The following is a 24147-nucleotide window of genomic DNA, read 5'->3' as shown; positions in this document are numbered from 1 at the left end:
CTCTCAGAGGTAAGTTAGAAAAAATCAGCTAATTCTATTTTGCTGCCAGAACACCTCTACTTTGATTGGAAGCATCTATTAGCTGACATTTTTTTACCTTGTAAAGAATTTGCATAGGTTTGGTGAGTTCCACATTTCTAAGGAAAGGAGCCAAGTACTTGAACAGATCGATCAATAACTGGGCATACATAGGCCAACCCTGTCAAGAAAAGAACAGCAGGTGGAAAAACATGCAATGAAGAACAGTTACCTTAATTTCAAAACTATAATTAGATTGATCTTTTATATAAACCTGGATGAAGAGCTGGCAACTGACAGCTCAACCGCTGAGTGCAGCACAGCTCATTTCAAGGGCTTCAGCTGCGCACCATGTGCCATGGGTGTTTCCAGAACCCTCAACATGCCATACTGAGCTGACAATATTTAGCCCAGAAGGAAAGCTACAGCTCTTCCAGACATTGATAAAGGCATGTTTATCAAATTCAATTCACCCTGTGTTCCATAGTTATTGACACACAGACTCTCCTCCATGCAGTTAGGTTACTGTGAATATGGAAGACAACAAAAACAGAACAGCCATGCTACTAGTGCACTTTAAGAGATGTGAAACAGCACCACACCAGATAAACATCTGGGTGAGCTTTTTAATTCAGAAAAGATAAACTGCAGCCACACCTTCTGCTGTGGTGTATGTGCCAGCATTCTTGCAATAAATATCCGATGGGAGATCAGTTCCAGCCAGGCATAAACAAAACCTGGAGCTTTTGTAGGCCTCAGGATGTGAAATGTGTTACTGAAAGAAAAGTTAGAGCAGGTTAGAGGTGCACAGCAATAAGATTGCTTTTCATAACATTGAGGGAAAAACACAGCCCTAAAAGCAAAGGCATTTGAGCATCTTGGGTTTTACCAGTCATCTTCCCTAAATCAAGCAAGTGGTCAGTCCACAGTAGAACCAGTTACTCCAAAGGTGATGAAGCCACCACAAAGAACAGTCAGATAGCCTTTAAATGAAAATCCTTGATCTTACTGAGAAAGGATGAGCACTGTGGCAAATCCCAAATACATACCAGAAAGCTGTGAGCGTCTGGAAGTTGATGGTCTCCAGCACGTGCTCAGGAGCATTTAATTCCAACAACAACATGATGAAAATGCGATGGTAAGGAAGCTGCTGAAACTCACTCTGCCGAACATCATGGTCTTGCAGAAGAACTCCAACCACAATACCAAGAACCTAAAGAGATTAAGACATGTGGAGACAGCAAGAATTATGAAGCAAGTCAGACTACAGATAATACTTTAACCATCAGTTAAGAAAAAAAAACCAGTAGATTTTAACAAGAACCGAAAATCGTAGTTATTGGAAGTGCTGCGTAAATGAATATTCCAATTTGTTTCAGCAATTCCCAACCATTGTGCTTTGCTCTCCTTGTCTCTTGGACCACAGTCACAATGACTGACTGGGCAGTATCTGAAGGTCTCAGACTACCCTAAGACCATCCAGCCACAAACCAAATAATGTAAGAGCAAAGGCAAGACCCTCACAACATGAAGGCAAACACTCAGGAATCAATAACCTTAAAACAATAGCTCCAGACTATTTCATTTCAAGGCACAAAGATGAATTTCAGATTGGCTTGAGATGAATTCTTTGTGAACAAGAAAGCCACTTGGCATCTTGGTGGTTCACTCAAAAGTTTATCAGTGATCAACCCATCTAAGTTCTCATCAGACACTTCAGTAGCTGCCCATATTAAGGTCTGCACCTCAGGTTGATCAAAGGTACAGCTGACAACACATTTCAAACACAATGAGGACAAGAAGGATTCCCAACCTTATTCAGGAGGTTGATCTTTGTGACTGTGTTGGTTGCCTCTCCAGAGTGCTTCACCAGCAGTGCAATGAGTCGCACAAAGGCATCCAGGTTGTGGTAGCACTTGGCTCGAATCATGGTGGGGTTGGCTGCAGGGTTGTGCTGCTGCTCGGCCAGGGCTCGATAGCTGATCTCAACACACATTTCGGTGCAAAGACGGAAAAAACGGGTGATCAAGTCATCTGTTTTCAGGATCCCCTGCTGGTGCATCTAACCAGGAAAGGAAAAGATGTCAGCACCATAACCACAGACAGTTCATTTTACAATTTATTTCAAACAACACACCCTTTACAAAGCACCCACCTTGCCTGCCACAACAGTTAATTTTTGCCATACTTTCCTGAGAGTTTATTGTTTGCAAGACCATTTGAGGGTGGCAAAACAATTTTAGCAAACACATTTCAAATCAAATACAATAAAATACAATCTTTTGAATCCCAAATTTTTCCAACCATCAGCATAGCTGAGAAACCTGCTTCAGCATCAGTGCTGCCACCAGCATTCAGCCTTGCATGAAGAACATGAGGAGGACAAGCTCTGGGAAGGGTAGAGTCCAGCTCCCAGCTCAGGAATCACCACTACTTGGCAGCTCCATTCTGTAGAAGCAAACTGCATTTGGAAAGCAAATCTTCCTTACCCGAACATTACACACAGAGAAAGACTGGGTGGGGGCTTTGCTGCTTTGCATGGGGAAGTTGTTTTAATAATATACATATAAAAAACCCCAGAGAGACCTAATTTTATTTGCTAGCCACAGTATTAGAACCATCAAAATGAAACAAATTACATTGCAGAAAACTTGGAGGTTTTGAATAAAGCATGTTATCTCTAAACTCCTACTGGATCTAAAGCTATAAAAACAGCACAACAGGTAATTTGGAGACAGCGTGGAGAACTTCAAGTATTTCTGGAGAAACTTTTTCTAAAAAGCCCAAAGAATTTAGGCATCTGCCTTCAAAGTTCTGTGCTTCTTCTTGTCCTACAGACTTGTGGGAAGGAAGCAACACTTTGTAAGTAATTTGAGTTCAGTAATAGAATCTTATTTAATGTAATTATTACAAAATGTTTCTTTAGAACTTATTACTAAAGCCTGTAAGGAAACAACTGTAAATAAACACTGTACTTCAATATATTTAAATTACTTTTTCAAAACTCATCAAATATGTACAAAAGGTAAAAGGTACTTGTTTGATGCTTTATCAAACAAGTGTGATAAAGAGTGAAGTGGGATAAAAGTGTACTAAGTATTGTGAGCACTCTATACTGAAGTGTGCTTTAGAAACATGATTTTAAGTAAAACAAGTGAGATCACAGAAATAGGTAAAATATTTCTTTAAGATGTATGTTTAGCACAATATCTATTAAAAATATTCAAAAAGTTCTATAGAAGTCAGACCAACAAAAAGCTGCCTATAACCAGTACAAAAGGACACTAAAATCAAATGAAAAAAAACACTGCATCAGTCACAATCTTCATGCATCCTCTAAAGCTTGAGCTTCTTTTCATTAGTAGCTGCAAAGTCTGCAGCATATTTGTGGTGGTGTCACAAACTTAAAAAGAACGATGCAAGGCCATGTCAGGGACTTTCCTGCAGCTGCAGTCAAGGAGCTGCATGCAAAGAACACAGTTTTAGGGAGCTGCCTGCAAATACTGGAGTTTGTTACCACACATGCTGGGCTCCTGAGGCGATCTCCCTCCTCAATCACACCTACAAGGCAGATGGTATGTGATGTTCACCACACATGCTAAGGTGCTTCAGAGTGCTTTAACACTAATTAAAAGGACCATGTCCAACATCACATTAGACATTGTTTAAATTTAGGCACCACTTCAGCTAATGAAGTCTCAAGATTTTCCTTATTAATGATTTCATTTTGAAAAAGGATTCCCTTGCCCACATGACCTGAAACAATTTACCTGAATCTCTACTGGTGAAATCCTCTTGTAGGCTGTCAGAGCTTTTACTGTTACTCATAAGGAGCAACACCAGTCAAGGCTCATTACAGAGCATGACAGAACTATTTTCAAAAGCTATTTCAGCTCAAGTTCTTTTTCCATCAAACTTATCTCAGAACTCATGGTCTGAAGTGACAGCCTGTTGCTACAGTATCTGAAGAACATGATTTGGTGGAGGACAAGGCTTCATCAAAACCAGAAAGAATTTTGACAGTAAACTGCCATACACCTGAAAGTTTCAAAAGGGTGCCTAACAGGTTATAACAGTGCTTTAAAATGGAGGGCATCACACCCTACTTATGTTGAATAAAAAGCACCTTTCTTTCCAAAAGCTCTACCTGTCCAACAAACGCAGAGAATGCTTTGGTACTGTCACGGCCCGCTGCAGCTGAATGGTAGAGGTTCACCCACTCCCTCAGCAGGTATTCTGCCTTCTCCCTCAGGCCTGGTGGGTCATCATACTCAGAAGCTTGGGAAATTCCTGAATGCATCATGAAATTAGGACCTCCATGAGCACGGTCAATCATTGCTTCATAGTTTGATCGGACCACTTCCATCAGCTGGGGTAATCTAATGAAACAGACCAGAGCAAGAGATAGGTTAGAATTCCTCCTCCCCCACAAGGTGCAGGAACTGGAAGCTCAGTCAAAGAGAGTTGAAAGAAAGCAAATTGTTTCTTATACTAAAACTTTCTATCTTACAGTCCTCACTGGAATAGCAGAAATAAGTCATGAAAGCAGATAAACTTATGATGAAAGAAGGAACACTGGAATCATGTAAGCTTTGAAGTTCCACTCCAATTTCTACAGTGGAGTGCTGCAACAAAACACCACAGGGACTAGAAGCAGCTTCTCTTCCACAGACTTCAGGAGCCCTAAAATGCTCCCAGATAGGGAGATGCCAGTACTGAATAGCCTGACTGGATTTGGCTGCAGTGAAAGCCAAGCCATATAGTGAAGACAGTCTATCTATGCCAACTGCAGATGAAAGGTTTGGTTTTGGACATCCTATTAGCAGCTGTGTAGGTAATGGCAGCCACTGCCATCAGTCAGCTGCTGGCTGCTCTCACAGCTATTCAAAGTTCTCCAAGCTCTAACCCATGTCTTTCTCAAACCCAGCAACAACTGCTTCCACCTTAGGAATAGGAGGCCTGCAAGTCCCACAGGTATTTCTAGGTGTTGTGGCAACATTGCTACCCAAATGGGTTGGGCAGTTTGCTGGATACATAAGCCATGTGAAACTGGTGGAGGATTGCTTTGTAAACTCTACACAGAAAGGACTGTACAACTAGATTATTTGCCATTAACATATTGACACATAAATATATAAGATTTAAACAGGCAATAATATTGCATAAATTTGAGATAAAGCAGGAATTCAAACAAGTTTCTCACAGTTCCACAGAATTTTGGACCATAGTGCATGGAGAGATTTTCTTACTTAAGCATTCAGTTTCACATGAGCACATTTACATTACAGTGACAGTTGAAACTAAGAAAGGACTGCAGCCTTAGGGAAAGTTTAAAGCTGTATGACTGAATGATATGAGACATTGCCTATATAATATGTAAATCATAAATGAGCACAAAAAAGTAATACATTGCAAAATACTATAGCCTCACCCTTCCGGGGCGTTTCCTCTGGAATGAGCATTAATTCTCATGAGTGTCTCAATGGTGTGAAACAGATCTGCTTCTGTTACATGGGCAACACTTCTCTCATCCACCAACAAGATCTTTACCAACTGCATGGCAAATGCCACAGCCATGTAGTTCAAGCCATTCTCCATGGACTGTCAACATGAAAAAGACAAGAGTTCAACCACAGATCTTACAGTGGAGTAAGTGCAACTCTCCCCCTTTAAAAGAGCATTCTCTTTACCTGAGCCAAGTGAAGGTCATACTGTTGCATGTTAACAAGGTGATTGCGGATTAGCAGCTCCACAGCTTCCACGTTGTACTTGTACTCGTCTCTGCATTCGATCAGGCACCTGAAGAATTGGACTTCTTACAAAAAGTGTACTTCAACAACACAGCGTAAGGGAAACAACTCAAATCTAGTACTTCAGTAACTGTGACATTCACTGTGATTCATTACCCAGCTTCAAAAGAAGCCTCTTCTAGAACATTCTCTAAGGTAATGTTTAAGTTCAGAACAGTCAGACTCAAGCATCTACTACCCTGCACAAATGGTCACAAGAGCCCTTCAAGAGCTTCAGTTTATTTAGCATAAGAAATCTCTCTTCCAAGCATGAATTGGCAGATCTGACTAGCTGAAGCTTCTGCTACAAGCATATGCCATGTCATATTGTTTGTGACATCGTAGAGATATTCTCTACAAAATGAAGGGAAAAAAAGCCCAGTCCATGCTCTAATGCTTAATTCCATTAAAGATTCCTATCATGTTCTGGGTTGAACCAGCATTATCAGAAGATCTAGTTAATTTTGACAAAAAAAGCTGGTTATTTTTGTATGTCCAAATTGCAGCAAAGCAAAATATTAACAGGTAGGGAATTCAGAGTAATACAGGAACTCCCAAAAGATGGTCAAAGCTACATCAGTGTTCTTGTTGCCTTGTAACTGACCTAGTGATTTGTTTGTTACACCACGGAGATCCATAGGCACGCCCATCTTGCAGAGCCTTCAGCACTAGCAGGTGACACTCACGATAGCGGAGCAGGAGGTCAGCATCAGCCCCACTGGTAGCATCCAGCAAACCCTCTACAGCCTAGAATAGATGCAACCTGTTAGCAGAGGAAAAAACAAGTCCTCTTCCAAATCTTCTGCACATTACATCAGCAGGAGTTATCACCAGAAGACATGAAAGAAAAATTAATTTAGTAATTGTGCTGACCTCTTGATAAGATTGTGTGAGATTTTACCACCTACTATGGCATATATGCACTGTGCACAGCTATGCTACCAGAAACAAAAGTACAGGTCTCTCTATGCCCCACCAGCTTTGTATGTGCTCCAAATACCATGACAGACCATGTTAGTTTGTGCTGCAGCTTCCCTAAGTCCATGTCTCCTCAAGCAGTTCTGCATACAGCTCATGGAAAACTACCTGAGAAAATATTTACAGAACCTGCCAGAGGTAAGTGAGCAGCTTCCTTAGAGAAAGAGCTGCAGCACTCAGAGATGTATCTGTGTTAGCCTACAGCAAATGAAGGATGGGTTTTACACAGACAACACAATTTATTTGGTCAAGTTCTAGTCTGGACTGGATCCTTTAACAGGTAAAAGCACTAGCAGACAAGAACGAAGACCTTTCGGTCTTCCTCTGTTTTGGCACTGATCTTGGATCCTCGTGCAGACAGCTCAGTATCCTTACACTATTCTCAAGTGGATTTTTCTCTATGTCTGTCACTTGTTCTGCACTACTACACAGGCACTGATGCCAGCAGATCACAGAGCTCACTGCAACACTTCCCACTGGTACAGCCTACAAATTCTGGCTGGGATGGAGTTAATTTGCTTTATAGCAGCTCATATGGTGCTGTGCTTTGGATTTGTGCTGAAACAGTGTTGAAAACACACCACAGTTTTGCCAGTTGCTGAGCAGCACTAGCACAAGATCAAGGCTTTTTCTTTCCCACTCTGCTTCCTCCACTAGTGGGTAGGCTGGGGATGGACAAGAGGCTGGGAAGCAACACAGCCAGGACAGCTGACCCAAATTGAATAAAGGGATGTTCTATACATATGACATCATGTTCAGCAATAAAAGCTCAGGGAAAGGAGGATGATAAAGAGCATTCATTGTTCTGATATTTGCCTTTCCAGGAAAATGTCCCATGTGCTGAAGCCCTGCTTTGTGAGGAGTAGCTGGACATCTCCCTGCTGATGGGAAGTAGAGATTTTAGTTTCATTTGTGCACACGGCCTTTACTTTCCCTATTAAACTGTCATAATCTGAACAAATGTCATCTAGTGTTCCCTGTGTTTTCTCTGTGTCCTGCAGAAAAGCAGAAAGAGGAAGCAGCTAGATGGATGTTGTGTAGCTGGCCAGGGTCAACCCACCATGCATAGTCATTTATCAGTTACTGCAAAATAAACCCCCCAAGTGTGCCACTAGAAATCTAGTACTGTGCTCAATACTATCTACCTACAAGGGGCAGTTCAAACACCTTTTTAGCCTCCAAATCATCCTGAAATCACACCACTCTGGACTGCAACAACTCTCTACTTGCCACATCTAAGTCCCAGGATTCCGTACACCTGCTTCTCCCACAGCACCATGTGTACAATACCCTATGTGAACACAATGGCTCCCTCCCAATCTTATTTATTGGATTTCCAGTAACAGCAGTTCAGTACTGTTCACCCAGCAAGTTCCATAGCATGCATGAAGAAACAAGGTCACCAGGCAAGACAATCCATGAGCTAGGTGAGTAATAAATTCTGAACAAGCTGTTACAGAGACGAATTGTCAACACTCACCTTCTGCAGTAGTCCAAGAGCAGCAATAGCATCCCGGGAGTTCCGAGCCACTACCACTGCCTCCAAGAGGCTACGCAGTGCTTGAACTTGAGGATTCATGGCCAGGGTGTGTGGAATGGACTGCAGGTGCTGCTCCAGTTCTGTCATACATTTGTCATAGATTTGTGCTACATCATCTGTAGCCCAAGCTTGCTGCTTAAGATAAAGTGAGAATCAGTGATTTTTGCAAGTATTGCATTTGTGACACTCAAATACTGACTGACTGGATCTTCTCCTTCAGAAATTATAGCATCCAGAATTTAGACTTCTACAGTACTGTTGTTTGTTATGCTGAAATTTTAAGTACATACATATAAGTACATGTGAAAATACCCAGCCCATAATTCTATCAGTCAGAATCACAGAATGGTTTGGGTAGGAAGGACCTTAAAGACTATCTTGTTTCAACTGCCCTGCTATGGGCAGGGACATCTTCCACTAAAGCAGGTTGCTCAAAGCTGCACCCAACCTGGCTTTGAACACTTCAGGGATGGGCCATCTACAGCTTCTTCATATAACCTCTTCCAGTGCCTCACCACCCCCACACGGAAGAAGTTCTTCCTAACATCTAATCTAAACCTGTCCTCTTTCAGTTTGAAGCCATTCCCCCTTATTCTGTCAGTAAGGCCTTACGTATGCATACAAAAACTTGTTAATTATCTTAAAATTCAGATTTGCCATCCATGACCTTCAAAAGTAACATGAGATTTGAATAAAATGTTTCACTGCAATTAAAAGTACATGCAGTAATCCTAAACTGCAGAATTTGTCCCAATTTGGGTTACAAATCCCCAAGACTGGATGGAAGTTTTATGTTGCCATTACTTTGTCTTTAGAACAAATGCATTTCTTCAACCACTATCCCCAAGCAATACAAACACTTGACTCTTATGAGTCCTTCTAACAGAAACACAAGTTCTGCAACAGTCTCCAAAACGGCTGAAGTACTCTCAAGCTGATTCACTCAGAAACCTCTACCTTCATAGGCTGAGCCAAGAATCCTGTAGGCTGAGTTAAGTCATTGGTGGGCAAGAAGCCAGGGACATTGCGTGCAAACTCTTCATAAACAGCCAGCTGTTTTGGGTCCACACCTCCAACCTTTGCAATGAAAAGAACAGGCATTTAACTAATTTATAAGACTGAGGCAGTAAAAAATGAGGGCAGCTTATACGTATCAAGTAGCTACTCTTAAAGAAAGTGGCCTAGACATCAAGTAGGATTCAATTGCTCTGCACTGAGGTCCTATCTCTCCTTCCACACCTCCTTAGAGGGAGATTTTGCTCTAAAAATTAAACTCACATTCCCAGAAACAGAAATAACTGAATACTGAGAAATGCTCTGCTGAAAGCACATGTTATGTCCTTTAAAGGAAGAACATAGAAAGAAGACAAAAGAAAATAAAATATAAAGACAACAAAACAGTGAGAGGAAATGCAGAGAAATAGAGACTCAAGGAATTGAGAAAATTATATAAATACTCAATTTGGAATAACATATTTATATGTTTCTATACTAATCAAAATAACAGCAGCTGCACTGTTAGGCAAGACTAACAATATATGATTACTCAGCTGACTCTGTGCCATCCACTTTTCCTTATCAGGAGGGAGAGAAGAGCAGCATCAGAACAGAGCTCACCTTTAACCTGATCTGTTCTGGCATCCGCTCAGCCTGGTACGTTAACACAACAGGATCGCAGTAGCGACGCCCCTCTTGCCGAGCATGCTTTCTGAGCTCAAATTCCTGGCAAAACCACAAACACCACACTGCATTTTAGACACCCATTTGGATGTGTATGAGCACATAGGATACTTCAACGGTCCCATACTTACAGTTGCGAGCCTCTTGTCCATCTCAGGGCCTGCCTTTTCCACAGCTGTCTTCTGGATAAAGCAGCAGGCGAGCTCACAGTTATCCTGTGCTAACTGGGCAGCTGCCTGCTCCATCATGTCCCTCTGCTGTTGGGAGGCTGCCTATTGAAAATCACAATAATCAGTGAAGAATGTAAAATTTCCCTGTATATAACTAGCCTTAAAATCTGAACCACTGCTTACACAGAACACCAGCAATAAAAAGGAATGCTCTTAGGATCACACTCCCTTCCCATAGAATATACAGTATTAAATTTAATTTTGCATAGTTTTGAATAAAACATGTAGTCAAGATGACAGTAAAGACCTTCAACAAGGAACAAAACAGCAGGAGTTCTCCATCTTCTCCACCTACCCATCTCCAGGGCACAGAAATAAAGGCCTGCTTTAGACAGACACACACGGAGTGATGCTAATGCAGGGAAGGCTTTGCATCACAGTAGTAGTTCTTCTACTTCCTAGGTTGTAATTGGAAGATATAAAAGTGCACCACTAACAGTGCAAAACAGCAGTCCAAAGCCTTTTTCAGTGGGTTCCTTTTCTGATAAGGAATCAGATTTTCTTCCTTCCCAGAGTCTGCTTTATGAGAACCCTGAACAGATGCATGTATTTTCCAGGGTGCAAAGCAGCAACTTCCGCTAGAAATGGAATACATCTATAAAGGCAGCCTGTCCTATCTACTTCGACCTTCTTGCCTGCTAAGAGCTCTTTCATTCATTCCTGAAAATTACACTATTTCTGTTAAACCACTTCATAACAATAAGCCAGATAAGAATTTTGAGATACCTCATACAGAGCCTTTTCTGCAACAAAATATTTTCTACAATTATCCCTTTAAAAACTTCCTTGGATTAAATCTCGATTTGTACCGATGGCATACGTCTTCAGGAATAAAAAAACCTGATTAATTTCTAATTGCTGAAAGTAAAGCTGTGTCTTGATCTTTCCAAGATCCTTATGCTCTTGTGCCTGTTGCTGACACTGATGGCAAGAATTCTGGGTGGTAGCTGCTGTTGTGGTTAGCAGTTCACAGGCTGTTCCATACTGTTTAGCTCAAACTTTGTTCATTAAGAGACCTGATAATAGCCCCTAAAAAACCCAATGAATTCACTGTGCAGAAGAGTCTAAATCACCTATCTGCTAACAGCACAAGTAAATAAAACCTGCCTGAAGCATGCATGCTGAAACAATCCAAGATATCACCAAAATCAATTCAGTCCTCCCCACTTTAGCTTTTCTGCCTCATACCCTGCAGAAAGTTCAAGCCTCCAAGGCTTCCATTATGTGATTAAACTGGAGAGAACACTGGGCAAAATAAAAAGATAGTCAGGAAGTTTGTGTGCCATTTACTAAGATCCACCATCTCAGTTTAAGGGTATTTCACCTGGAATCACAACACTTTTTTCCACTGTAATTCCACAAAAGTCATTAAATTTTACCCAGTGAATTCATCCCCATGCTAGTTAAGCCACACAATTAATTAACAAATTGTGGAGAACTGATTTCCTAATGCTGGATGCCTACAGTCCTGTAAGTTGGATATAAATTCCAAATGATGGGGCTTTTACCCTCAGTGCAGTAGCAAAGCTATTTTTCAAGTTGGTAGCTATGCTCATCAGTAAAGGTTCCCTGCAGGTAATCATGGCCATCCCAGCAGTCAGGTTCCTCATCATGTGGTGAGCGGCCACACGCATGCGGGACTCCTCCGAATCCAGGGCGAAGTCCTTCCTGACTATCTGCTCACAGGTCGTCATGGCAATCTTGATGGATCTGTCGACCACCGGATGGACGAGGTCTTGCACTGCACGCTCGATCGCCTGCCGCACACACTGCTTCAGCTGCGGGTGCGCTTGGAACAGCGGAATCTGCAGGGGATTAGGAAAGGTGAGAGAATAAAGTACACTGGAATCCCACCTACCCTAGACACCCGCATTTTCTCAACGACTTATAAGTGCACTGTCATAGCATGGAGAGTACTCCCATGTTCCCCATGCAGCTATTACAGTATTTGATAAATCTGAAACCGGAACAAATTATTATTTTTCTAACCAAGTTGCAGCTGAATAACAATGCAAAGACTGACTTAAGAGTTGAGCTGCTAACTGGACAAAAAGAGCACAGAGGCTCCTTTTATACTGAAATCCTGACAGCTCCCACCAGCTGAGATCTGCATGAACCCTGGCTGAAAGAATTCTTTTAGTAAACTAAATCAGTTCTAAAACTTACCGTTGGATTTAGGGTAATGTGTGGAGCCAGCCCTCCTAAAGAATAGACGTTGATATCATGATAACTGTACTGGGGCTGTGGAGGAACCGTGGCTGTACAAGTGGTGCTGGTAGCTGGAGTTGTAGAAGCAGCTGGAGAACACAAGTACGTTTGTATTGAGACACTAGTGAAAATCAACTGCTTATAAAACAAGTATATAATTCTTATTTAAACCAGGAAACAACCTAGAAATAAAAGGTTTGCAGTTTGATCATGAAACCTCCTAAACTCACCAAGCAACTTTCACTCTCCACTTGCCTAATAATTAGTACCAAAGTAGCTTCAGTATATTTTAAGAGAGCTGTTTATTATGATAGTTTTAGCATCCGGTCTATTGTTAATAGGAGGGAGTCTGAGTAGCTACATAAACATAATACAGAATTAGTCCTCATGATGGCTTCCATTCCCTTCCCATCTCCAAACTCTGTAGACCTATTTCTTACAAAACTACCCAAGTGCTCCCAAGCACTCAGGAATATGAGAACAGCATATGTAGCTTCATATTTTATTTTGTGATAGCAAAATCTGTCTTATTTGAACTTTAACAGTGTGGTTCTGGATTCTATGAGATGTACTTACTAGTTGTTGTGATGGGTGGTAGCTCTTCTGGCTGCTTCACATCCTTCTTTGGAGCAGACAGCTGCTCATCCAGATTTTTCAGACGATCCTTATCCTTCAGGAGACTTCCAGGTTTCAGCTCATTGATGTCTAGTGCAAGATTCTTGCAGAGTACCTCAATCTCAAACTTGAGATTCAACTGCAAAACAACTCTAGTTTAGGTCATGTCACAAGGAAAATACCCAAAACATCTACTGAGCCAATTGACTCCTCAACTCCCATTCTAATCTCACCCCTTTCAGAGACTAATAATGACTGAGGATTAGACAACTATCTTGATGCTGACCTCATGGAGAAGAGCTTCATTGAAGTTCTACCAAATTAAGCAATGCCCAAGCAATCTCCCCATGCTATAGCAGTGAGAAGGACTGCTTAGTCCTTCATAACATCCTTCTTGACTAGTATGTCAATAAAATCTTACACTCAGAGGTTACAGAAAAAAAATCCAGTCATTTACTTTTAGATCATGTTCCTGATGTAGCTCAGCTAAAACATTCATAATGGCCATTGTCCATGGGTTTGGAGGCCTGAAGACCTACAAGAGAAAGAAGAGAGCAGGATTACAGAAACTTCTTGAATCATCTGGATAATTTATGACTGGCAATGTTTGAAACACAAGCAGCTATGTGTGCGTACAGCCATGGAAACCTTTGTGCAGCTGTGATTAGAGTAGAATTTAGTATTTTAGTAATAATTATTCCAGTAATTCAGTATAACTAGAAATACATTAGGAACTTAAGTGAAAAACTGGGAACACAATGACCTGGTCCTTCTTGAAAAATCAGTTATATGCCAAACAGAACTGACAAGCTGATCAGGATCAAAGTGGGTGGGAGGAAAAAACCCAACAAACTAGGAATAAATATATCCTAGGACCACTCCTTGACTTTATGCTTTTATATCCCTTTTCTTTCACTCCACTGAATTAAATCAGTTTTCATTTTGGGACAAAAGCTGATTACATCCTGCAATATTTTGCCATTTGAGCAACAACTCTGTCTGTATAAAGACACTTACCACACTCCTGACACTGGATTCTAAGACTTTGGCAACAAATGGCACTACATAAAGCAATTCCTGCTGTCCCTTAACGTATGCTTCCAGCAGTAGTGACTTCACATCCAAATCCTGAAAAACAATTGAAGTGGGAATGAGGGCAGAGCAAGCACACTGCACAATTCCACTAATACACTGCTTCCTTTTCAGATACAGGCAAGGCTGAGTCAAGACAGACCTTGAATTTTACAAACTGCTAAGCAGCAGTTACTTTCTGAACAAAGATTTATACATTTCCATTTCTACATGGATTAATAAGCTTTTGTCAAAATAAATTTAGCTACTAACTTTTCTGATATAAAAAGAAATATTTAGAAGTGTTAAATAACCGACTCTGGAGTCATACTTTGTACTTGGCACATAAAATAGGCACCAGAAAGATTTCCCAAATAGCCTATGCTACTGCATAACAGCATACCAATTCATGCCAAGGCAATCTGTAAAGACAGAAGCTCACCGTGTGCAAGATGGGCTTATTTTTAGCCATCGTTATCATTCCCAGCCAGTGTCCAAGGTTCTTTAACAAGGAACGGTCTGAGAAGTTGGCTGCAGCTTTATCTGATGTCAACAGCACCTAACAAAGAATAAAAAAAAGATCTCTAGCAATGAGCAGAAGATAACCAGACTCCAAATCCAACAGCTGATCTGAATGAAGGTAAAGTTTTAGAACATTAAGTTCTGAGCTTCAGTCATATTACAAAGATATTTGAACAGCTTTTACTTCAAGGTAGCACCCTGTAGATCTGCACTGTAATGACTACAAAACTCCTTTCTTTAAAAGGATCAAAAAAAGAGGATTACTTTTCCCAGACCTTACCATTTACTCTGTTGAGACTGTTACAACTACCCCCATAGCTGAGTGTAACTTGTGCTTCCTCTTAATGCCTCATCATAGATCTGAAGGCTACAGTTTAACCTTCCAGGGAAACCATCTCATTATCATGTCAAAGTGTAACTCATGTCATCATGTCATAAATCATAAAACAAGTATTCTGCTGTTAGTTCTGTTCCTTAACTCTAGAGGAGCATCAGCTGAACAGAGCAGGGTCAGCTGTATTCTCAAGAGCCAGGAGATGCTTTTGCACTACAGCGTAACCCATGGTGGTCAGGAAATTCCACCAACAGGTTTAAAAATAGTGCATTCTTTACAAACTTGTTTCATCTGGTCATCACTTCTATTGCTTCCTCCTCTCATCCACATTATTTTAGCCCTCCAATAAATTTTGGATTTCACAACACCCCCATTTTCTAAACACACAAGTTCCCCCCTACTCCTCTTGAGCCAAAAGAGCAGAGTGCTATTTTCTATCTTTGCACTTTCCTCCACAGAAAATAACTAGACTATAAGCAATTTCCCCCTGGGTTATAATTTGCAAACCTCACACAAATTTGAAGTCCACCTACATAAATGAATTCAAATGCAAATTTGCCCTTCTGTTACACAATTCAAGTCTTTCATATGTTCCTAAATGAAAAGAATCCTAGTATTCCTAAAGATAATCTGTAAGTTTAGTGGTAAGCTAGAAAGTAGACTTTTGAATGATATTCTGTCATATTCGAGAATCAGCACCACACAAACAAATAGCATGAGGAGAACAGCATGCTCCTGTGCTGCCTTTAGAAAACTTGCACTACTCACCTTGATATTTCTGTAGGTTTCATTCAGAACCATTTTATTAAACTCTGGATTCTTAAGTGTGTCAAGGAAGTTTGAATATAAGCTGTGAAAGTTAGGCTCAATACTGACTCTTTTCATCACAAGATACTGTGATACCCAAGGCATGAACTCTTCTTTCACGGTTTCCTTCAATTCTTCCACCTGTGCTCAAACCAAAGACAAAGCATACCACAGAACAGATGAGAAGATAATCAAAACCTTCTAGGGTCAGCTCTGACCAACATACAGTTTATGGTCACTCACCTGCTTCTAACACTAAAGTTGTTTTTCTACAAAAAAATAAGTATTTGAAATCAGTGTCTCATTATCCAAAGATCTGGTCAACCAGTAAGGACTTAATAATGAAATCAGCAAGGGGTAACAATTTACCTCTCCTTCACTTCCCAGTTTTTTTACCAGACAACTGGAAATAAATGTTGTCACCTTACAAGTTCAAGCCATCCATCCATGAGAAAACAGCACAGGTGTTTCAGGTGTTTGAGGACTGCACACCTCAACTAGTTCAGAGAAATTCCCTTAATTTCTGAATACCAGAGCTTAACCTTGCAGCATTTAACGGTACCCAGTCCATTTATGATGTGAATGTTTACTTAAGATTAAGAAAAGATATCTTCTACCCATCTCTCCTCTCCCTGGAAAATTTTGTCTCCAAAGATGTTTATGCACAAAGTGTTGGAAACTGTAATTTCTTTAGAGTGTGTTCCCTCCTGAAGTTTTTCAAGTTAGAATTTTGTAGAAGTATCATCAGCCCACACTTAAAAATGAATATATAAAAAAAGGATTAAGAATATAAAAACTATTTTTACTAGCATTCTTTCATACTTGCCTTCTGTGTCATATTTGACTGAGACAGATTATTGAAGATGAAAGCAATTTTTTCCTGGACATTCTCTGGAGGTTCCACAATCCTCTCTGTTTGATCTGTTGCTACTAACAGCGTATCAATGTTGGTAGTATTAATGGAAGGCTGGAGGGAAAACAAGAAGTTAAGCATAAACAATACCTAAAGGTGACATCAAAAGAAACTTTTGGTCTCTTCTGTCAAGCAAAAATAGAATTGAGCTTTATCAGGGGACATCTACTGTCTCAGATTCATTTTCAGCAACACTCTAAGGAGCCAAGCGATTTTTTTATTCCAAAAATGATGATCAATACTTAGCAGAAGAATGCTGCTGCAGAAAAAGCCTCTACATGCACATATAATAGGTGCAACTGCAATGGCACCCTTTAGGCCTTTAAGCCTGTGTACGATTATAGCTTGGAAAAAAAATCACAACACAATAGTGAGCAGCACTTAACACAGCAGGGAGTCTCCAGGAGCACTTCAGTGCTGATTTAGGAAGGAGAAATCCCAGAGGTTCATTCTGAGACCAGGTTCTCATTCTAAGTTGCCAGCTTAACTCAAGAGAATGTGGCCCTGGTCCCTACAGCTGCAGGTCTGGAGCCCAGGGCTTTAGCACCTGCTACATTGCAATTACGGGAAAAGGCAACACAGTTTTCAGTATCAATCCTGACTGGAGTTTAAATGGGAAAGCAAACACCTCAAAGTAACAAGTTTCTACATGATGTAATCAGGTGTGAAAGACATTAATAGCTACACTAATGACTGTCCCCTCAAGTGTGTTTACAACACTTTCAGCTGCGTTTGGCTTTTGCCTCCTTTACAGAGACCTATTCAAAGATAGTCCCAGGCAGAAAGACAGGTTCAACTTTCCAGTGCACCAACCATCACACAGAACAGCACTGCCCATCCTCAGCATCCACATGGGACCAAGTGTGCCCCAAAACTTTCTGTGCAATAGCCAATTCTATCTGCCAACGCTGTAGTTACTCTGACAAGCTTCAGAGTTATTTACACAAGTTATCAAAGATGTGAAAAACCTAATGCAGTTAGAACTGTGTCAGATGTGTGCAGTAAATCCCAAGCAGAATAGCAGCTGCCAACTATTTTAAAAATCCTGTCGCAAGTCATTAACAAAAATGTTTCTGTAATTGTCTTTATAATTACAGCCTCAAGAACACATTTCAACTTGACCCCAAAGTAATTGGGTAGTTTGATGATGAAAAACGCCTTCTCTCTACAAAAATGTTGGTCATCCTTTAAAAGGTTATATGTTTTAAATCATAAATAAGGATCACAGTTTGAAAATCTGTAGTACACAAATTAAAACAGATTCTGTCTGTATGTACTTAGTCCAGAGCAGCATCTGCCCCTCTGGGAAGGGCACAATGACACAATGCTCACCGGCACATCTTTCTTGAAGCTGACTCCAGTTGGTCGGGTGATTGTAATGGTTTTTGCAACGGTGGTGGTGGTTGAGGTGGTCACTATAGTGCTGACTTGGCCAGCAAGTGGAGCTTTTGCTGGAACCTGGGCCTGGGCCTGAGCCTGGGCAAGTGCAATACTTCCAGGGGTGGTGATTGAACCCTGCATCTTCACAGGAGGATCTCTGGATTGCTGTCCATATTCTATGTACTAAAATAGGGTGAACAAGCACATACAAAATTTCACATGCAGCAACAGAACTATAGGCTGATCTTCTGCATGAGCAATATAAAGGTTTGCCAACAATCATTAAAATATTTGACAGTTTTGCCATAAAGGAATCTCTGAATATAATTGTAAGCAACACCCTGATAAAGCACATCTTGTCACTATGGACTTACTGCAGAGGAGTCTCAAGCTCTGCTTCTGGCCTCAACAAATTGATGTCAAGCATCACAAGATCTAACATGCTTAATATTCTACAGAGTACTACCTAAAAAAAACTCCATCCCTATCCCTCCAAGCCTAGAACAGCAGAACAAATGAGAAGAAAGAGCCTAAGAACAATGTGTGAGTATCAAGAAACAGGCTACAAAGCAGGTAAGTAGTCTTCTGCAAGAACTCCGACAGCCAGACAGAATTGTCTGCAGCTCACCATTAATAAGCAAAACCACAGTTCAGAAATAGTCAACTTTTAGATATTACATCTCCTGAAATAGTTCCATGGTAGAAGATGAGTTTCTTCCCCACTGCTATACATTTCCCCAGAAACTGGAAACAGATTGTCATTTAAGGGGTACAGTCTGAAAGCTGTTAGTGAACAAGAGTGCTACTGGACTTTGCACCTTCAGGTGTGAGCCTCTACCTTAATGGTAGAGCCGAACCTTTTCCTTATTTAGCTCATGCTCTTAAGCTCTGCCACTGGGATCAGTTTTTCGGTATTTCTACCAATAAAAGCACATTCAAGGCAGACACCATGTGGTGAACACTGTTTTGGACAACAAGGTATTCCCATGGCTCTCAGACCTTCAGGAAAGAAATTTTTCCTGTATTATTTTATCAGGTCTAAGTATGAAACTGTATAAAGCCAGCTGAATGATTTCTATTTTAGACTAAAACTCCAAATCTTTAAAGGGACTGGAATATGAATACACTGAGGCACTTTAAAACCTTCATGCAAGGACATGCATGCATTGGTTGATTATGCAGTTACATTCAGGTAGCTGTTTCAACATAAACAACCCAAACAGATTTATGGGAGCAGGAAAGGCACCTTCACCTGCCTACCCTATCCCAAAGCAAAACCTTTAAGAAAAGGCATTTGATTCTGTAGATGTAACATGGTCTAAAATCACCACAGATGAGACTGCTTTTCCAAAGGAGAACAGAAATTTGCTCTAAAGAATTTAACATCATATAATGTTAGTGTTGCTTACAGACACACTCACCTCCTGTAAATGATGTGGGAACTGTATAAAGTGACTAATAGAAGCCAAGTGCTGACAATACTGGGGATAGTCCTTCAATCTGTCAGACAAAAGATGCATTAGTCAAAAGCATAAGCCCACATCAGAAACAGTATTAGAGAGAAACAACTATCATGTATGTCATTCCCATACTGCACCACAGAATTACTTCTGGACTCCTTACAGCAGCTGTGCTATAAACAAAGCACTACCTACAAAATATTTTTTGTTGCACAATCTATTTTAAATGAATTAATTTAACATTAAAGCACAAGATTTATTCACAGTAACTCATCTTTTCCTACATCTCTGTACTTCTGACCTAGTACACAATTGCATTTATATCCAGTGTTTGCAACAAGATTACTGGAGAAGTTATTTGTAGTCTGGTTCAGTGCATTTTAAACAGCAAACCAGAGCACACCTCACACCCAGAATCTTCTCTATCTGCAATTCATAAGAAGCTTTGAGAAAGAACTTTTTCTGAGATTGTGTAGCCATACTTTTCTGTGAAAAAGCGAAGTTCTAGAGCATAGCTCTCAGTCAGTCCTTCAGTAATGAACAGTGCAAATGGCACTCCACTGGAAAGTTGTGAAGAGTAATTACATTCACCCTATGTCTAAGAAGCTGTTAGTTACTTCATCTAACTCAACACTTCACTGATTTTTATAGAGTCTAAGTAGTTTTAGCATCTCAGTTTGTCCCACATTTATACAGGTATCACACTGAACATTTTAATTTAGAAAGGTTACCCTTTAACTAGCACATTCACACATTTTGTTTCAATTCAGTGTATCTTTGAAGAAATCCCAAAGCTGAGATGTGCAATCTTGTACTGCATGATTAGAGCAGGTTCAAGGCTCACAAGACAATACAGGCACTATTAGAAGTGTACCAAACCCACACTCACCTATTTTTAAATCTATCTAGTGCAGCAATACCAAAATAGTACATTTTGGATGCAAAAGGCTTTCGTAAGGCTTCAAGAACATAGCGCAGGGCCAGGCCCAATGCCATATAAGTAACCAGTCCTTTCTCTATGATGCCCCCGAAGAGACAGGCTGTTATGTGCAGCTCTTTATCTGGGTACTGGGGAAAGAAGCGATATTCCTCAAACAAGTTCCTCAGCATACAGTTAAACACTTCTCGTTCCCGTTTAATGTTGGAGTCCTTAAACCTCTGCAGCATTTCCAAGACCTGCAAAGAAATTGGAAATTGTTACTAACATATTTGCTTTATTTCACCCCTTTCCCATGTTCACATTTCATAAGTGTTTGCAACTATTAAGGTACATTGGGCTACCACAACCACAAAGTAACTGCTTCATTTTAACACAGCAGACAGACACTACGTCGCTACAACCAACTTCCCTTCAGACTTTAGTTCTCTTTTAAGCAACTGTCTTCACACAAAACTGTTTTGTGACTGCCTACGCCATTACTTTCAAATTAGAAAAATTAAAATTAATGTTGTGTCTTCCATAATTTATAACTGTGCAAATATATTAAAGTAAATTTGAAGTACTTCAAAGAGTAAGTACATCAGACCAATAATTACTCTCATAGAGACTAACAAAAATAATTATCAAAAGCTCAGAAGGTAGAACTTGGGACACTTTTATATATCTGGATCTTGTAGTCATTTTTACAAAGTTTAAAACCAAATACATTTAAGATAATTTATATAGACTATTTAAAGGCACTCTTTAGCACTTATTTTCAACAAAAAAGCTTCCACACCACACTGAATCCTTCCCACTTAGCAGCATTTTAGGAGTGTTAATTAGGCATCTGACATCCTCAATCCAGACAAGTCAAAGCTGAATGTAATGAACAACGGCAAGTTCACTGTGAGAACAACTTCAACCAAGCAAAAAAGCAATGCTGCAAGCATCCACCACGAGCCCTTTATTATTTCCCACTAAAAATAATACATGAAGGAATTATTACGATCCACTTTATTGCAAGTCTCTGGACAGGTGCTGTAACTGCTACAGAAGGGAACTCACCTCATCCACAGACATGGTTGGGTGTGGTGGATGGTTGTAAATACGCTGGAAGTAGCTGTTTGCCTCATCATCTATTTCTTTGCTAAAGTGCTGATTAGCCTCTGGCCACACCTGAGATAAGTCAGCTGTTAAAAAAAGGAACAGGTATCATACTCAGGACTACTTCAGACAGGATTTCATCCAGTCGTTTTCAATTCTTCCACCAATCTATACAGAACTGCTAGTTCTTCTGAAGAGAAGGATATTTAACCTTCCCAGTAGACAGGAATTGCTACTTAAAAATCTGTTTTCAATATACAACATTTATTGAAAAAACCTGCATCCTAAGATAGTATTAACCTCACACTGCTCCACTCCTAGAACCCAGTGCACCCCAAGTTGACCTCAGCTGACAACTAAATAACTGAATGCAGAACAGTCTAGAATAAAGCATGCTACACAGCACTAACATGCACACAAACTTGCACACAAACTTTCAAGCCAGCCAGTGAGCTTCCAACAAGTTTCTATTGAATGTTCAAGACCCAGAATATAAACCAATGGTGATTACAGCCACCTCTCCCCTGTACATCTGTAGAGATAGGTAACTTTGCTATTATTGCATATGGCTTCTTTTATAGCTCCTCTGTAAAAGCAATGTGGAAGTTTTAGCATAAGGCTGTGCTTCCTGATCATTTTACTGCTTCAGCATCTCACTGTGAACATGCTGCAGAGGCATAAGTTAGTTAAGGATAATGGCTTAGTGTTAAGAAACAGATTATTCCTCTCAAAAACTATCTTTCCACCAGCTTTTGTTTGTCTTATTTGTATCCCATGTTGTAGTCTATTTCACTGCTTCACCTGTCAAGTTCTCTGCTGCAACAGGACCTTACCCAGGTTTAAACTTGTTACAAACAAAACAAAAAACACCCCGGTACCACACACATACAATTCTCTGCCATGAGCAGGATAACACTTTTGTTCAAAACACAGCACAGCTAAAAAAGGACAGAAACACACTATTCATGCAAATCCGTAACACATTATATTTTTATGCTAATGGGTTCTTTTTTAATGCCACCCCCACCCTGGACATTTGGCAAGCTCTTAGGATACACATTTAGAAGCATCTTTTTCATACTAATATAATAATACAAGAGCCACACTTCTAACATTTACCACCTACAGAGCCAAGCTTCCCCTGAAGGAAACACAGATTAACGGCAGACCACAGTCACACTTCACAGCCACAGACAACACTACCACTTACAAGGTTTCATCTTACTCTGCTGGAATGTAGGCTGGTTCAGTCCAGATGTGCTCAGCTTCCTTTGCACGAATGGGTCATTGTTCACCGCAGGAAGGCCCAGGGCTCCAGTTCCTATGCCAGTCAGGCTACCCGTAGTAAGACCACCTACTGAAAAGCAAACCTGTAGTAAGACCACTTACTGAAAGCAAGCAATTGGTCATCTCAGTTGCACCCTCACAGCATCCACTTACCACTCCTCCTAGCACTTGTCATTTCCAAGAACTCAGAGCTTTATAGCCTCATTGCTGTCTAATATCAAGCAGTTTTAACATAAGCAGTTGTTCATCTCTGTCCCAACCTAAAATAATGCTGCTATAGTTGTCAAAACACTCATCCTCTTGACTCAAACCTTTTACCTATTGTAGCTTCAACACTCTGAAGTGCTGTTTCAGCAATGACCCAGGAGTATGGACTGGGTTACACTCCATATCAGAGTGTAACTCCCTTCCCTAAGACACAGCTGTTCATCCAGTGTGACTTCCCACTGTTAAAGGGAAGGAAGCACCCAACCCTCCCTTAAGGAGTGGACTTTCACATTCAGTATTTCCAGCCACAGCAACAACAGTGCCTTAGCTGTGCCATGTACCAAAACCAAACCACTCCACCCGAAGAGCAGTACCTGGAAGCTGTGAAGAAAGTCCTCCGATGCCACTGAAACCGGTTGTCTGGTTTTGGGTGGAAAGAGGCGGGAACGCTTTTGCTGGTGACTGAGGAGTACTGAATGCAGAGCCCAAGTTTGGAGGGAAGCCTTGCATGCTCTGGGTGTGAGGAGCAGCTGAGCCACCTAAGCTAAGAGAGGCCATTCCTGCAAGCGAGTCGATCTGAATAAAGGAAGGAAGATTATAGAGACATCCATAAACCACAATCCAGATGATTTTTGGCATGTTTTGTACAAAGACTGCTACGTATCAAAACATTTATGAGAAAAGCTCTTCTGCATGGTTACTGTAAATTCTGAAGTCATCCAGATCACCCCAAAAGATCAGTATGTCTACAGAACACACTCTTGTTTTTCTTCTGCAATCCCATGAAATCCTATTCTCTCACAGGTTCTACAGAAAGCCTGATTGTTCCACAGTCTGTAGTTGAGTGTTAACACAACAGTAAATGCTTAGAATAAGCAGCATTTGCTTCTACTTGCAGATTTTTGTACTAGAGTAGTTTATGCTCTGCAGTTTGCAACCTCAGACCGCACCTCAAGACTTACAAAGCTGTTTAATTTCAAACTTAATGAGTATTTTTGACTGTCTGAAGGACCCTACTATGCCAACTTTTCACAGCTAAATACCTGAATGAAGTCTACAATAAAAACCATTAAGACCTGGTT

At 40.6% G+C, this 24147-nt stretch overlaps 1 protein-coding gene and 1 non-coding gene across 11 annotated transcripts in view; both read right to left on the bottom strand.

Annotated features, from left to right (window-relative positions):
* The window catches only part of CNOT1 (CCR4-NOT transcription complex subunit 1), a 54931-nt gene that overhangs the window by 4099 nt on the left and 26685 nt on the right, over positions 1 to 24147 (bottom strand). For 4 of the 10 annotated variants that reach the window (XM_053953309.1, XM_053953318.1, XM_053953310.1 and 1 more), the window contains 26 exons: positions 23440 to 23641; positions 22782 to 22928; positions 21533 to 21657; positions 20435 to 20721; positions 19507 to 19585; positions 18038 to 18268; positions 16619 to 16759; positions 15754 to 15933; positions 14572 to 14688; positions 14076 to 14186; positions 13516 to 13593; positions 13020 to 13197; positions 12402 to 12532; positions 11744 to 12040; positions 10137 to 10277; positions 9943 to 10047; positions 9283 to 9402; positions 8266 to 8460; positions 6412 to 6554; positions 5709 to 5817; positions 5450 to 5619; positions 4166 to 4397; positions 1832 to 2080; positions 1068 to 1231; positions 676 to 793; positions 98 to 199 (listed from right to left, as the gene is read on the bottom strand). In XM_053953309.1, coding sequence (XP_053809284.1) covers positions 98 to 199; positions 676 to 793; positions 1068 to 1231; positions 1832 to 2080; positions 4166 to 4397; positions 5450 to 5619; positions 5709 to 5817; positions 6412 to 6554; positions 8266 to 8460; positions 9283 to 9402; positions 9943 to 10047; positions 10137 to 10277; positions 11744 to 12040; positions 12402 to 12532; positions 13020 to 13197; positions 13516 to 13593; positions 14076 to 14186; positions 14572 to 14688; positions 15754 to 15933; positions 16619 to 16759; positions 18038 to 18268; positions 19507 to 19585; positions 20435 to 20721; positions 21533 to 21657; positions 22782 to 22928; positions 23440 to 23641 — 4152 coding nt within the window. The remainder of the gene's footprint in view (positions 1 to 97; positions 200 to 675; positions 794 to 1067; positions 1232 to 1831; positions 2081 to 4165; positions 4398 to 5449; positions 5620 to 5708; positions 5818 to 6411; positions 6555 to 8265; positions 8461 to 9282; positions 9403 to 9942; positions 10048 to 10136; positions 10278 to 11743; positions 12041 to 12401; positions 12533 to 13019; positions 13198 to 13515; positions 13594 to 14075; positions 14187 to 14571; positions 14689 to 15753; positions 15934 to 16618; positions 16760 to 18037; positions 18269 to 19506; positions 19586 to 20434; positions 20722 to 21532; positions 21658 to 22781; positions 22929 to 23439; positions 23642 to 24147) is intronic. The other 6 variants (XM_053953315.1, XM_053953313.1, XM_053953317.1 and 3 more) reach the window with 6 other exon arrangements.
* LOC128793874 (small nucleolar RNA SNORA46) lies at positions 15117 to 15255 on the bottom strand. The gene has a single exon (XR_008432924.1). It is a non-coding gene; the product is annotated as a small nucleolar RNA SNORA46 (small nucleolar RNA).

Source organism: Vidua chalybeata, chromosome 11, assembly GCF_026979565.1.
Source record: "Vidua chalybeata isolate OUT-0048 chromosome 11, bVidCha1 merged haplotype, whole genome shotgun sequence".
Lineage (NCBI taxonomy): Eukaryota > Metazoa > Chordata > Aves > Passeriformes > Viduidae > Vidua > Vidua chalybeata.
Note: the sequence above shows the minus strand (reverse complement) of the source record. Positions and strands in the feature narration are given on the sequence as shown.